We start from the raw sequence: 16,358 nt of genomic DNA, 5'->3' as shown, positions 1-16,358 counted from the left end.
TCGGGACCCACGTCACAGCTGTTGGCTGCGCGAGCGGGGAAGCAGACTAGAACACAGAACTCACACACGCCACAAGCAATGACACCGTCTAGCCAACGCGGCATTGTTACGTGAATTACCGCATCACTTAACGCAGCCTTTAACCAGGAGGTGTGTGACAGCCTGGTGAATCTGAAGGAGCTGCGTTTGTACAACAACCAGCTGACAGCTCTACCCGCTGGGCTGTTTGACAGCCTGACCCAACTGACGATTCTGGCTCTTGAGAGAAACCAGCTGCTGGCCCTGCCTGAGCCAGTGTGAGACAGCGCATTCCCACGCGTGAGCCTCTCGCTGGGCTCACTGGGACCCTCACAGTCACACGCAGAATTTGTGTTCCTTCTAGAACACATGAGTAAATAACTAATTAAATAGCTATATTCTTAGCTCTTTCGGTAAAGTCACGTTGAAGGGAAACAATAAAATAATAAAATATATATAAAACAATAAAAATTCTCACGACGTTTCGACCATAACACAAACGGTCGTCATCAGGTGTGACGGTTTGTATTTATTTATTTTTAAACGGTGTATTAAAAAAAACGTCAGCGCCACGCGCAGCGATTTGGCAGTTTATTTAGAAGGACTAGTCCATCTATGTTCTGGAAAGAGGAGGGGGGAGACGAAACATTAATGTATGCTGTCTGAAAGCCACTGTAAGCGTGAACAATCAATTAAGACCTGAAATGGTTTATCAAATCTTTCCAATGATTGCTAAGCCAGAATCCATCTTCTCGGTTGAAATTGTCTCTGTGCTTGTATATGTGGATAGCCTCATGAACGAATCTCTCATGGTAGCCAGATGGCTTACAAAGGACCTCTGTCTTGGAAAAGTCAATGTCATGTGAGTCTACTGAATTATAACAATGATCTGCCACGGCCGAGGTGTTGGTCCTACCGTGTTTAAGGTCTGCTTTGTGTTCACGAATGCAGTCCAAGACATGGCGTTTGGTTTCTCCAATGTAACTACTACCACAGAGGCAACTTAGTTTGCAGACACCAGGGTACTGTATGTCCGGAATCACATCTCTTACAGACGGAACCAGATCACGGATTTTATGTAATTTGTTGAAACGGACCTGGATCTTGTGTTTATTGAAGATTTTGGAGATCTTTTTTGTGATCCCCGCAATGTAGGGTAAAGTGATGGTTTTGAAAGGCTCCTCAAGAGGGTCCTTCTTCATGGTTTGAGTGATAGCTTTGCGGATTGTATAGTCGGAGTAACCATTTGCCTTAAGAGCTTGGTGTACGTGCTTGAAACGTCGTGATAATTTTTATTGTTCTATATATATTTTATTATTGTATTGTTTCCTTTCAACGTGACTTTACCGAAAGAGCTAAGAATATGAATTACTGCAGTCACGAAAGCTTTAAATCAATAATTAAATAGCATTGAGCCAAACATCGCACAGCTATCATCAGCAGGAATGCGCATTTGTATTTAGAGATTATGAGCCAGGGTTGAATGTCTCAGTGTTTTTTACTAACTAGATAACCTTGATGGCCGGTATATTTGTGCGGATGATGATGACGGGAGATATTCCTCCAGGCAATGGTGCTCTAGATCAGCGTAAGCGTGGGAAAACTCTACTCTCTCAGGGTTTTTGTAAGAACGGACTCCGGTCCACACGGATGCGTAATGACTGCACAGGTCATTATTGCCATTAGCAATTGATGTATAAGTGTTATACAGTAGTTAATATTTACTGTAAAATGTACAATGGTTATTATTTTCCGTGTCAATGCATAACTGACCTTACAAATCGTTACAAAATACCAGATGAGTTGTTACTTAGCTAATGTTAATGTGAAACTTTCGTGACTGCAGGAATCCATACTCTTTGATTATTTTGTGAAAGTCACGTAGGTAGACAAAATAATAGATCACGACGTTTCGATCGCAACGCAAGCGACCGTCTTCAGGTGAGAGAGAAAGCCGGCTGCGAGACACGGCGTTATATAGACCCGGGATGGGGGGAGGAGGGGGGGCCGCCGGATCGGCAAGAGGGCGGGGTCAGAGAACGAGCGGGAGATGTGCCCCGAGAAGGTTCTGCACAGACCCGGGAGGGGGGAGTGGGAGGGGGGAAGGGCCGCCGCACCGGGCAAGAGGGTGGGGGCCAGAAACCCGCACAAAAGCGTGGAAGAAGAGAAGTGCACCGACGGCAACACAAGTGATCGTGACAGACACACACAGAAACACCACAGCAAGTCACAGTCCAACACAACACGAGCGTCACCGCCACATCGACGGTAAAGAGCAGCGGCGGCCGAAACGAGCCCCAATGAGACATCCAGCCCGCCAATGCAAAGACATCGAACCTGGCAATGCAACGCAGGTAGGAACGGAAACATCACAGCCAGTTTAGACTGCACCTGGTTAATAACATCCTTTCAATGATTGCGCAGTCTGTACCCGTCTTCTCGGTTTAAATTGTGCCTGTGTTTATATATCTGGATGGCTTCATGAACACATCTTTGATGGTAACCCGAAGGTTTGCAGAGTACCTAGGTCTCGGTAAAACCAATATCGTATGAACCTACCGGGTTAAAACAGTGATCAGCTACGGCAGTGGTATTGGTTCTGCCGTGTTTCAATTTTGCCTTGTGTTCGTAAACACGATCCTAGACGTCATTTCATTTTCCCAATGCAACTGCTGCCGCAGACACAACTTAGCGTGTAGACACCAGGTGATTGCATGCCAGGAATCACATCCTTCACAGATGGGATCAAATTACGGATTTTGTGTACTGTGTTGAACCGAACCCGGATCTTGTGCCTGCTCAAGATTTTGGAAATCTTTTTTGTAACCCCTGCTATGTATGGCAAGGTGATGGTTTTGATTGGGTCCTCAGATGGTTCCCTCCCCATGGTTGGGGATACAGCTTTGCAGATTGTGCGGTCTGAATATCCATTCATCTTGAGGGCTTCGTGTACATGCTCCAGCTCACTGGCTAGGTGGTGCTGGTCAGAGATGCAACGGGCTCTATTATGTAGTGTTTTGATGAGGGAATTCTTCTGGGCTGGATTGTTGTGGTAATCAGGCTTTAGGTAGTGTGGGTGGCTTTTCTGTAGACAGAATGTCCCAACGAGCCATCAGGTCTCTTCTGGAATAAAACATCCAGGAATGATAGCTTGCCATCATTTTCCACTTCCATGGTGAATTTGATGGATGGGTGTATGGAATTGAAGTGGTTGAAAAAATGGTTCAGTGCTGGCTAGCCATGTGGCCACATGACGAATGTGTCATCTACGTATTTCTTCCACAAGGAAGGACGTACGGTAAATGTCTGGATGGTATCTGTCTCAAATTTCTCTATGAAAACATTCGCTACCACTGGTGATAAGGGAGAACCCATAGGGGTACCTTCATTTTGTTTGTAAAATGTACCATTACAGGTGAAGCAAGTGTTCGTAAGGCAGTGCCTCACCAAAGTTGGTACATCAGGATTCAGTCGCTGTTGAACCAAGTATTCAATTATTGCAATGGTGTCAGGCACAGGTACCTTGGTGAAAAGAGATACTACATCGAAACTGACAAGCAAATCATCTGGAAATAGCGAGATGTCCTTGATTAGAGAAACCAGGCGAGCTGAGTTAAGTACAGCTGAAGTGGTCTTGCCCGTGAATGGGAGCAGGGTCTCAGACAGAATCCGGCCGGTTTGTAGGTGGGTTAGTTAATGGTAAATGAGATAGGACGGAGTGGAGTACTTTCTTTATGGATTTTTGGAAGGCCATAAGATATAGGTGGTCTAGCAGCCGGAGGTTTTAGAGAAAGCTGCTTGGTCGGTTCGATTAGAGAAGTTGAATTAGTGATGATGTTGTTGGTTTTTGTAGCCAGGCGGTTGGTAGGATCTCTGATTTTGGTATAACTGCCATCATTAAGATGGTCCTGAATTTTGTTGTTGTATGTGGTTTAATCCATGATGACATACGTGACTTTACCGAAAAAAACAATGAGTAACTTTATGCAATCACGAAAGCTTTAATTCTTTATTAACACACTTATATGGGGAAGTTACCGTTGCAATTCTGTCCTAAATGTGCACCCCAAGCCTGTTCCCACCCCTCCCCCTTCTGTTGATGTGTAGGTGGTGCTAATTTGGTGCTTATTTCAGCTGCCGCACTCTCATTCAAGCCTGTTTATACCCCTCCCCCCGCTTCTGTGTATGTGCAAGATGTGCTTGTTTCAGCTGCCGTGCTCTTTCTGGCCCCTCCCCTCAACCTTATTTCCTATTTAAGGCTTCTGTTCATCCCTCCAGCCCCCCCCCCTCTCTCTCCTTGCCTCCCTGTCCGTCTTTCCTCCCTCCTTGCCTCTTGTGAGCTTGCATATGTATTTCTTTTGACTGTGTACCTCGTATTTTTTTCATTCTATGCTGGTATGTGCAATCCAGAGGTTAAACACGAAATTTAACACTCTTCTGAAATTCGTGGTCCGCCAGGAAGTGTCTGTGTTGTTGGCCTGACTGGTTGTGCTTCACATAACGTTTCTTAGGTTTGTTGAATTCTCTCATCTTCTTGTTGTGTTTACCTCCATGATTTGTTCTTGACACCTGATGAAGATCGCTTGTGTTGTGATCGAAACGTCGTGATTGTTTTGTTTCAATATAATTTTATTGTATTTCTACATACGTGACTTTACCGAAAAAACCAATGAGTAATTTTATGCAATCACGAAAGCTTTAATTCTTTATTATATGTCATGTTGTACTCGTACGTGAGTGTGTATTTTGTATCTTATATGCATGTTTGTGTATGCATGCATGCACTGTGCTATGTCTGGCAAAACAACACCCTACCTCCTCGTTGGTGCTGGACAGTAACACTGTAGTGAGCAGTGCCATGGGGGGAGGGCCAATATCGATTGGCATTCCCCTCATGGCGTTTGTAGCCACTACAGCAGCCAAAGGGGGCTCTGGAGGGGTGCAATGGGCTGGTAACCCCTCCACCTTCAATTAATTATCACAAAATCACGAGCAAAATGTCCTGCTAAGCTTGTGCCGGAGGCCCCGGGGGGACAGGCGTATATGGCGTATCATGGATAAAACCCATTTGGCAGAGCCGGGAGTCTTAATCCTGACCCTAGGGATTCCTCTAGAAACAGAAAAAAGCCACTGCAGGTGGCCACGTGGATGATCGAATGCTTGCTGCGGAGGAGATGCTGCTACTCCTATGTTGGGAGTTGAGCCGGTACCGCCTCGATTTCTGCGATATCCATGAGGTCTGGTGGACCAGCTCTGGCTCCTGCCACCATGAGGGGTGAACAGTCCTCTACTCGGGGTAGGAGACTACCAAACAGAAGAATGAAGGGGCATGGGAGCATGGCGGTGAGGTGTTGGAAGCTGTAAGCCCCAGGCTACTTTGGGCTCACCTTCCCATCAACCAGAGGCGAGGAGTTGTGGTCATGGTTAGTTATGGCCCCATCGAAGATGAATATCAGTGGATGGATGCAGGCAAGACCGGTGATTCAGATGTCTTCTATGACCTCCTGTCACAGGTGTTAGCTAAAGTGGCCCCTCAGGATAGAGTAATCCTGTTGGGTGACTTTAATGCCCGAGTTGGTCATGATGCTGGCACTTGATCTGATGTGATTGGAAGGCATGGGCCAGATGAACCCAATATCAATGGTAGGAGACTTAGAATTTTGTGCAGCCTATGGACTCGTAATTACCAACACGCTATTCCGGCATTGGCGCATCCACACAACATCATGGATGTACGCCGGGTCCAAGAAAGAACATCTGTTGTACTATATAATGATGGGACAGCGGCCCATGTCCTTGACACTAGGACTTACCATGAAGCTGATCTGCCTGTTAACCATCAGCATACCATCTCTAAGATACGCCTTCCATTCTTCCGCTCCAGTGGTGAGTGTACACCCAAGACCCCATTCAAACCCAAAGTGGCCTGGTCTCAGCTACCTGATTAAAGTCGCAAGCGAGAATTTCATCACCGCTTGCAGCTTGGCTTGGCATCGCTACCCATTCCTCATAATGCCAAAGGGAAATGGGTGAAGTTTAGGACTGCGGCTCATTCAGCTGCAATGACTGTTTTGGGTACACGGTCCAAGTCTCCCCAGAGACTCTGGCTGACAGAGGAGGTGTTCAGGCTGGCTGAGAAAAAGCCACAGGCCCACTCTCACCGTCTACAGCATCCCACATGAGAGACTGAGGAGGCTTATCACAGCTTTCACTCGGAGGTTCGGAGGGCCATGAGGCGCTGCAAGGATGGGTGGTGGTCACGGGTTGCTGAGAAAATGGAGTCTGCTTAAGTGACCCGTGATCACAACTCACTATTTAACTCCATCAAAAAAGTAACTTGCAGCTCCACACCGATCACCATCATTCGGGAAACGAAAGGTGATCCAATCTGTGATGCCAGGAACAGGTTTTCAGATTTGCTGAGCATTTCTGTGAGGTCTTGCGGGAGTAAAAATCCCTCAGCCTGGAAAACATCATGGGGGAAAGTGGGGATGACCCTGTTTAGAATGCCGTGCCTCACATATTGGAAGAAGTAGTCACCCCCTGTGAGTGGCTGGCTGAAGTGCTATCTGTTTAGGAAGTACGGAAGGCGATCGAGAGTCTGAGAACAGGCAAAGCACTGGACAGAGATGATCTGCTAAGCAAAATGCTGAGGGAGGGTACCATTTGTGCACAGACTGCCCTGCATGACATCATAATAAGAGTCTGGACCAATGATGGGGTTCCTCGGGATTGGAAGGATGCCCTGTAACAACAACAGGGACATCTCCCTCCTCAGTGTGCCAGGAAAGGTTCTGGCAAGTATTATTTAACATCACCTTGCTAGGCACTTTTAGGAGAGGCTTGGGGAGCCCTATTGTGGTTTTAGGAAAAGGCAGTACTGCACAGATGCCATATTTTCTGTCCGTCTCCTCCAGCAGAGGTGTAGGGGATTCCAACAAGACCTACATCTCTGCTTTATTGACCTGATCAAGGCCTATGATGCCATCAGTAGGCCTGGGCTCTCTGTTGTTCTTCATGCTTTCGGAGTCCCTGACTCTGCTCACAATCATTAAGAAACTTCATGATGGTAAGCAGGCCCAGGTAAAACTATGTAGCCAAGAGCCAGAGCCATTCCCTGTTCACCTTGGGGCGTGATAGGGATGTCCTCTCGCTCCCAAATTATTTAACATCTATTTCAATCACGTAGTTCGTGAAGCTCTCGATGGCTGTACTGGATGAATTTCCATCTGGTACAATTACAGTGGGAGGCTGATTGATGCCCGGGCATGGTCAAGGGATGACTCCCTATTGGTCAACCATGCCGATGTTCTGGTGATTGCTGCTCACTCAGATGAGGAGTTGGAGGTGCTGCTGCTGAACCTGGAGCATGCCAATAAGAGGTGAGGACTTGCCATCAGCCCCACAAAAACTAAACACCTGCCTGGGTATTTTGTAACATCAAACACTCTACCCCCACAAATCTCAATTGTTGATGGGGCATTTGTGAAGAGAGCGGAGAGTTTTCGACAGCTGTAGAGTGTAGTCACGGCCGGCTCTGGTTTGACAACAGAGGTCTCACTCCGAATCAGTCGAGCAGACTTGTCTTTTTATTGGCTGTATAATGGCGTTGTGAAGCTACCTGGTATATCGCTCCACACAAACCTTTGGGTCTTCTCGGCAACGGTCATGCCCTCCCTTCTCTACGCTTGTGAAACGTGGATCCCCCAAATGGAACATCTTCATTAGTTAGGGATATTTAGGCTGGGCTGCCTACGATCCAGCCTGGGTTTAAACAGGCTGGATTGTGTGTGGAGCTCACACATCCTTGAAAGATCCGGACAAAGTCCCATCAGTGAGCTCCTCCGGCAGGCAAGGCTGTGTTGGCTGGATCATGTAGCCCGCATGCCCTGCCACTGCATGCCTAAAAAGCTTTTGTTTGGCCGGTTAGAAGGGGCTAAACAGGCGTGGCACGGGCTAGAGGATATATAGAGTAATGTGGTACAAGAGGGTGTGGAGCTGAGTGGAATGCCGTTGACAGGTACCAGCGGTGTCAAGATCGGCCTCTGTGGAGGAGGCTCGTGAAGGACCCTACTGGGATTTTGGAGGCAATTTCTCTCCAGCAACAACGGAGGGAAGAGAAGCGGTACTAACAACAACGAGCAGAGTGCCCAGCAGCTAAAACACAGCAAGTTGTCAAAGTAGGGGGCACAAGTGGTGCATCGGCCAGTCATCTCAGTCAGTCTACCCATGGCATCTGGGTCTGACCCGTGACCTCCTGCCAGCAGGCGTTCGACACTTCAGGTGGCCTTAACGTGGACACAAGCGCCGTGGTGACGTCACCGCCACTTAGTGGCGAATGGCGGTTCTTATTGTACTGTGCTATTCATGTACACTGTGTGTGCATAATGTAAATCGATGACCAAGGAGACACCCGACCAATGTCACCAGCTGACGACCGTTCCCGAGGGCGCCTTTAACAGCCTCACGAAGCTGCAATACATTTGGCTGCACAGTAACCCCTGGGACTGGTGCTGCCGTTTCACCTCGCAGAGACGCCGAGACGCCAGCCCTCCACTTTCTGCATTGCTGCTCCATACAGCCGCACGTGACCCACACATACAAAAGATGGAGCAATTATTTTATGAAGTCGATAAATCGTCTGAAAGTTATTATCAAATATTGTTTAATTAACAAACTAGAAGAGCAGATAATGCATATCCTTCTGACTCTCCACTCAACGTAAACAATTAAAGTTGTTTTTGCACAACCCATCGACCCCGCGGTCTTCTGGGAGTGCTTAATTCTAGCAGCATTGATTCGTTGCATTCAAAACTTTTAACCGATTTCGACATTTCGTGTCTCATCAGCAGTCAACAACACACTAATGGTTATTGTGTTATAATTCTTTATGGTGATCATGATTGTAGATGATATTTATTAACCCGACTGTGGATAATGATGAAAATGATGAGGGTGTAGGTGTTAATGCTTATTGTAGATAATGATATTCGTCACGAATGAGCCGAATGAGCCGATAGTCTGCTCCTGAACACCTTCATATTTGTATCACTTTAAGGCAGTGCTGTTGAATAATGTGCAGAGTTGTTTGTGGTTGTCCAGTCCAGTCCCAGCTCTGTGTATTTCATTTCGTCATTCCCTTCGTTTATTCAACCAAACTTAAACAATGCTGCTCTCTTAGTTGTTCAATATTCGTGTGGGGCCCAACTTTCTCCCCCCACACCCAAACATAGTGGTGAAACATGGTCACTCCATCCTGCAATGGACATTCAAAGGGCTTAGAATGATTAATTTGCTCATGTTTTGAATAATATGAAACCGCTCAAAGCTTGATGGGTGAATAAAATGTAACCAGTGCTCTTTGTTGTATTTCCATTCACTCTGCCAGAGTCGTTAAAAAAACAGCGGACAGTGAGTGTCTGAGGTCCCTGTGCAGTGAGGAACTCGCGTCTCTCCCCGCTGGTGTGTTTGACCGTCTGACTCAACTGACACGACTGGATCTTTACAATAACCAGTTGACAGTTCTCCCCGCCGGGGTGTTTGACAGCCTGGTGAATCTGCAGATCCTGGTTTTGTATCAGAATCAGCTAACAACTCTGCCCGCCGGGGTATTTGACCGTCTGGTGAAATTGAAGGAGCTGTATCTGGACCATAACCAATTGCAGGCGATACTGCCCGCTCTGTTTCACAGTTTGACTGAACTCACGCGACTTGAACTGGAAGATAACCAACTGAAGTCTCTGCCGCCAGGCATCTTTGACAGACTGGGGAAGCTGATGTATTTGCACCTGCACGAGAAGCAGCTGATGACTGTTCCCGCCGGGGTATTTGACCGCCTAGGGAATCTGCAGTGGTTGGGTCTGAACGACAACCAGTTGAAGATTCGTCCCTAGGGTCGCGTTTGACAAACAGAGCCAGCACTACTGCTTTGTCGCTGGGCACTGGGGTAGAGATAACACTCGGCACGAGTAGAGCTCAGTTTATAAAGCTACCGCGTTATTGACATCCACAGTCATCGTAACCATCATCATGGTCATGGTGTCCTCTTGTGCTACAAGTTAGTCAGCAGTATCACTGAACATTCGTGAAAATTTAGTGAGTGAATCGTGTAAATAATGAGAGCTGATATTGATCGTGTACCGAAACCCACGCGTGATCCGTGGGTTTGTGTTAGTGCAGCAACAACAACAATAATAAACACACACAAACAACCACTCATCAGTTCAATACAAAAAAATTGCAGCGACAAAACAAGACTACACAACAACCACAGCACAACACAACAAGAGCAACCACACAAAACAACTACACAAACAGCACCAATAACGCAACACTCCTCACACAGGAATTCGCCAAACTCTCTTGTAGCAGCATCCTCCTGAGTCTCGGGACTCAAAGAGGCTCCCATACGGAGGCGAGTGCGGGAATTCATTCCACTGATCGAGTAAAAATGTTCGAGAGAGAATGCAAGAGAACTCTGAACATACAACACACATTGCGGATCGCTGTACTGTACCGCACAGACAGTGCGCACGTCATGGAGCGAGATGCCGAGATGTGAGGTGAACACGACGCCTCGAACGCGCTCTAGCTCAGTGTCCTCACGTGGGCGAATGGAAAGGCAAATCTGCGAGCGTAGCTGCTGCTTGTCCAGCTATCTGACCCAAACTCTCTCGCAGTGACCACAGTCATCGCCACATCAGCCAACGTGTGCAGGGCGCGCACGAGGCAGTGCTGCTGATCGAGGCAGCGTGCGGGGTTTTTGCTGCTGAATTATAAACCGGACGCCTCGTCTTTTTCCAAGCAGCACAAATATATAATTGCAGCATCAGACGTTCATCGCGATGTCTCCGCAAGCTCTTAACCACATTTGTCAATTTCTGCTCTTGGTTCACTGACTCTGCTGCCAAAGCAGATGAAGCGCCGCGGAGGTGGATCGAAGAGAGCAGCTCGTGTGCAGGAGCGAGACGGACTGTGGTAACGCAGGGCCAGATGTGAAGGTGATAGCGTGGGGAAGCCTCCATTCAACAGTGGATAGCCCATGGTTCATGATGGTGATTATAAAATCATGCAATAATAGTCACGCGACGTGTAATTATATTTGGTAGGATACTCCAGGACTGAATTTCACAAATGCGTGGCAGAGTGGAGAGGACAAATAGACAAAATAGACACAAATCGCACAAACCTATCCGTCTCGGAATTGTCCAAACAATCCAGTGCAGGACCCTCTTTTGAAATGAGTCTTGAATCATCTCCACATGCTTTTTCTCGGGACCCACGTCACAGCTGTTGGCTGCGCGAGCGGGGAAGCAGACTAGAACACAGAACTCACACACGCCACAAGCAATGACACCGTCTAGCCAACGCGGCATTGTTACGTGAATTACCGCATCACTTAACGCAGCCTTTAACCAGGAGGTGTGTGACAGCCTGGTGAATCTGAAGGAGCTGCGTTTGTACAACAACCAGCTGACAGCTCTACCCGCTGGGCTGTTTGACAGCCTGACCCAACTGACGATTCTGGCTCTTGAGAGAAACCAGCTGCTGGCCCTGCCTGAGCCAGTGTGAGACAGCGCATTCCCACGCGTGAGCCTCTCGCTGGGCTCACTGGGACCCTCACAGTCACACGCAGAATTTGTGTTCCTTCTAGAACACATGAGTAAATAACTAATTAAATAGCTATATTCTTAGCTCTTTCGGTAAAGTCACGTTGAAGGGAAACAATAAAATAATAAAATATATATAAAACAATAAAAATTCTCACGACGTTTCGACCATAACACAAACGGTCGTCATCAGGTGTGACGGTTTGTATTTATTTATTTTTAAACGGTGTATTAAAAAAAACGTCAGCGCCACGCGCAGCGATTTGGCAGTTTATTTAGAAGGACTAGTCCATCTATGTTCTGGAAAGAGGAGGGGGGAGACGAAACATTAATGTATGCTGTCTGAAAGCCACTGTAAGCGTGAACAATCAATTAAGACCTGAAATGGTTTATCAAATCTTTCCAATGATTGCTAAGCCAGAATCCATCTTCTCGGTTGAAATTGTCTCTGTGCTTGTATATGTGGATAGCCTCATGAACGAATCTCTCATGGTAGCCAGATGGCTTACAAAGGACCTCTGTCTTGGAAAAGTCAATGTCATGTGAGTCTACTGAATTATAACAATGATCTGCCACGGCCGAGGTGTTGGTCCTACCGTGTTTAAGGTCTGCTTTGTGTTCACGAATGCAGTCCAAGACATGGCGTTTGGTTTCTCCAATGTAACTACTACCACAGAGGCAACTTAGTTTGCAGACACCAGGGTACTGTATGTCCGGAATCACATCTTTTACAGACGGAACCAGATCACGGATTTTATGTAATTTGTTGAAACGGACCTGGATCTTGTGTTTATTGAAGATTTTGGAGATCTTTTTTGTGATCCCCGCAATGTAGGGTAAAGTGATGGTTTTGAAAGGCTCCTCAAGAGGGTCCTTCTTCATGGTTTGAGTGATAGCTTTGCGGATTGTATAGTCGGAGTAACCATTTGCCTTAAGAGCTTGGTGTACGTGCTTGAAACGTCGTGATAATTTTTATTGTTCTATATATATTTTATTATTGTATTGTTTCCTTTCAACGTGACTTTACCGAAAGAGCTAAGAATATGAATTACTGCAGTCACGAAAGCTTTAAATCAATAATTAAATAGCATTGAGCCAAACATCGCACAGCTATCATCAGCAGGAATGCGCATTTGTATTTAGAGATTATGAGCCAGGGTTGAATGTCTCAGTGTTTTTTACTAACTAGATAACCTTGATGGCCGGTATATTTGTGCGGATGATGATGACGGGAGATATTCCTCCAGGCAATGGTGCTCTAGATCAGCGTAAGCGTGGGAAAACTCTACTCTCTCAGGGTTTTTGTAAGAACGGACTCCGGTCCACACGGATGCGTAATGACTGCACAGGTCATTATTGCCATTAGCAATTGATGTATAAGTGTTATACAGTAGTTAATATTTACTGTAAAATGTACAATGGTTATTATTTTCCGTGTCAATGCATAACTGACCTTACAAATCGTTACAAAATACCAGATGAGTTGTTACTTAGCTAATGTTAATGTGAAACTTTCGTGACTGCAGGAATCCATACTCTTTGATTATTTTGTGAAAGTCACGTAGGTAGACAAAATAATAGATCACGACGTTTCGATCGCAACGCAAGCGACCGTCTTCAGGTGAGAGAGAAAGCCGGCTGCGAGACACGGCGTTATATAGACCCGGGATGGGGGGAGGAGGGGGGGCCGCCGGATCGGCAAGAGGGCGGGGTCAGAGAACGAGCGGGAGATGTGCCCCGAGAAGGTTCTGCACAGACCCGGGAGGGGGGAGTGGGAGGGGGGAAGGGCCGCCGCACCGGGCAAGAGGGTGGGGGCCAGAAACCCGCACAAAAGCGTGGAAGAAGAGAAGTGCACCGACGGCAACACAAGTGATCGTGACAGACACACACAGAAACACCACAGCAAGTCACAGTCCAACACAACACGAGCGTCACCGCCACATCGACGGTAAAGAGCAGCGGCGGCCGAAACGAGCCCCAATGAGACATCCAGCCCGCCAATGCAAAGACATCGAACCTGGCAATGCAACGCAGGTAGGAACGGAAACATCACAGCCAGTTTAGACAGCACCTGGTTAATAACATCCTTTCAATGATTGCGCAGTCTGTACCCGTCTTCTCGGTTTAAATTGTGCCTGTGTTTATATATCTGGATGGCTTCATGAACACATCTTTGATGGTAACCCGAAGGTTTGCAGAGTACCTAGGTCTCGGTAAAACCAATATCGTATGAACCTACCGGGTTAAAACAGTGATCAGCTACGGCAGTGGTATTGGTTCTGCCGTGTTTCAATTTTGCCTTGTGTTCGTAAACACGATCCTAGACGTCATTTCATTTTCCCAATGCAACTGCTGCCGCAGACACAACTTAGCGTGTAGACACCAGGTGATTGCATGCCAGGAATCACATCCTTCACAGATGGGATCAAATTACGGATTTTGTGTACTGTGTTGAACCGAACCCGGATCTTGTGCCTGCTCAAGATTTTGGAAATCTTTTTTGTAACCCCTGCTATGTATGGCAAGGTGATGGTTTTGATTGGGTCCTCAGATGGTTCCCTCCCCATGGTTGGGGATACAGCTTTGCAGATTGTGCGGTCTGAATATCCATTCATCTTGAGGGCTTCGTGTACATGCTCCAGCTCACTGGCTAGGTGGTGCTGGTCAGAGATGCAACGGGCTCTATTATGTAGTGTTTTGATGAGGGAATTCTTCTGGGCTGGATTGTTGTGGTAATCAGGCTTTAGGTAGTGTGGGTGGCTTTTCTGTAGACAGAATGTCCCAACGAGCCATCAGGTCTCTTCTGGAATAAAACATCCAGGAATGATAGCTTGCCATCATTTTCCACTTCCATGGTGAATTTGATGGATGGGTGTATGGAATTGAAGTGGTTGAAAAAATGGTTCAGTGCTGGCTAGCCATGTGGCCACATGACGAATGTGTCATCTACGTATTTCTTCCACAAGGAAGGACGTACGGTAAATGTCTGGATGGTATCTGTCTCAAATATCTCTATGAAAACATTCGCTACCACTGGTGATAAGGGAGAACCCATAGGGGTACCTTCATTTTGTTTGTAAAATGTACCATTACAGGTGAAGCAAGTGTTCGTAAGGCAGTGCCTCACCAAAGTTGGTACATCAGGATTCAGTCGCTGTTGAACCAAGTATTCAATTATTGCAATGGTGTCAGGCACAGGTACCTTGGTGAAAAGAGATACTACATCGAAACTGACAAGCAAATCATCTGGAAATAGCGAGATGTCCTTGATTAGAGAAACCAGGCGAGCTGAGTTAAGTACAGCTGAAGTGGTCTTGCCCGTGAATGGGAGCAGGGTCTCAGACAGAATCCGGCCGGTTTGTAGGTGGGTTAGTTAATGGTAAATGAGATAGGACGGAGTGGAGTACTTTCTTTATGGATTTTTGGAAGGCCATAAGATATAGGTGGTCTAGCAGCCGGAGGTTTTAGAGAAAGCTGCTTGGTCGGTTCGATTAGAGAAGTTGAATTAGTGATGATGTTGTTGGTTTTTGTAGCCAGGCGGTTGGTAGGATCTCTGATTTTGGTATAACTGCCATCATTAAGATGGTCCTGAATTTTGTTGTTGTATGTGGTTTAATCCATGATGACATACGTGACTTTACCGAAAAAAACAATGAGTAACTTTATGCAATCACGAAAGCTTTAATTCTTTATTAACACACTTATATGGGGAAGTTACCGTTGCAATTCTGTCCTAAATGTGCACCCCAAGCCTGTTCCCACCCCTCCCCCTTCTGTTGATGTGTAGGTGGTGCTAATTTGGTGCTTATTTCAGCTGCCGCACTCTCATTCAAGCCTGTTTATACCCCTCCCCCCGCTTCTGTGTATGTGCAAGATGTGCTTGTTTCAGCTGCCGTGCTCTTTCTGGCCCCTCCCCTCAACCTTATTTCCTATTTAAGGCTTCTGTTCATCCCTCCAGCCCCCCCCCCTCTCTCTCCTTGCCTCCCTGTCCGTCTTTCCTCCCTCCTTGCCTCTTGTGAGCTTGCATATGTATTTCTTTTGACTGTGTACCTCGTATTTTTTTCATTCTATGCTGGTATGTGCAATCCAGAGGTTAAACACGAAATTTAACACTCTTCTGAAATTCGTGGTCCGCCAGGAAGTGTCTGTGTTGTTGGCCTGACTGGTTGTGCTTCACATGTTTCTTAGGTTTGTTGAATTCTCTCATCTTCTTGTTGTGTTTACCTCCATGATTTGTTCTTGACACCTGATGAAGATCGCTTGTGTTGTGATCGAAACGTCGTGATTGTTTTGTTTCAATATAATTTTATTGTATTTCTACATACGTGACTTTACCGAAAAAACCAATGAGTAATTTTATGCAATCACGAAAGCTTTAATTCTTTATTATATGTCATGTTGTACTCGTACGTGAGTGTGTATTTTGTATCTTATATGCATGTTTGTGTATGCATGCATGCACTGTGCTATGTCTGGCAAAACAACACCCTACCTCCTCGTTGGTGCTGGACAGTAACACTGTAGTGAGCAGTGCCATGGGGGGAGGGCCAATATCGATTGGCATTCCCCTCATGGCGTTTGTAGCCACTACAGCAGCCAAAGGGGGCTCTGGAGGGGTGCAATGGGCTGGTAACCCCTCCACCTTCAATTAATTATCACAAAATCACGAGCAAAATGTCCTGCTAAGCTTGTGCCGGAGGCCCCGGGGGGACAGGCGTATATGGCGTATCA

At 46.6% G+C, this 16,358-nt stretch overlaps 1 protein-coding gene across 1 annotated transcript; it reads left to right on the top strand.

The window, feature by feature from the left end:
• Positions 1–9,365: 9,365 nt before the first annotated feature.
• On the top strand, positions 9,366–12,530 carry LOC142925589 (uncharacterized; the record flags this gene model as incomplete). The annotated part of the gene is made up of 2 exons (XM_076068634.1): positions 9,366–9,903; positions 11,426–12,530. Coding segments are annotated over 2 exons (702 nt in total), but the record flags the coding sequence as incomplete, so codon positions are not given.
• Positions 12,531–16,358: the final 3,828 nt, after the last annotated feature.

The sequence above is a fragment of the Petromyzon marinus genome, chromosome 21 (assembly GCF_048934315.1).
Source record: "Petromyzon marinus isolate PM22_M1 ecotype Great Lakes invasive population chromosome 21, UKy_Petmar_22M1.pri1.0, whole genome shotgun sequence".
NCBI lineage: Eukaryota > Metazoa > Chordata > Hyperoartia > Petromyzontiformes > Petromyzontidae > Petromyzon > Petromyzon marinus.
This window is presented reverse-complemented; position numbering and strand designations above follow the sequence as displayed.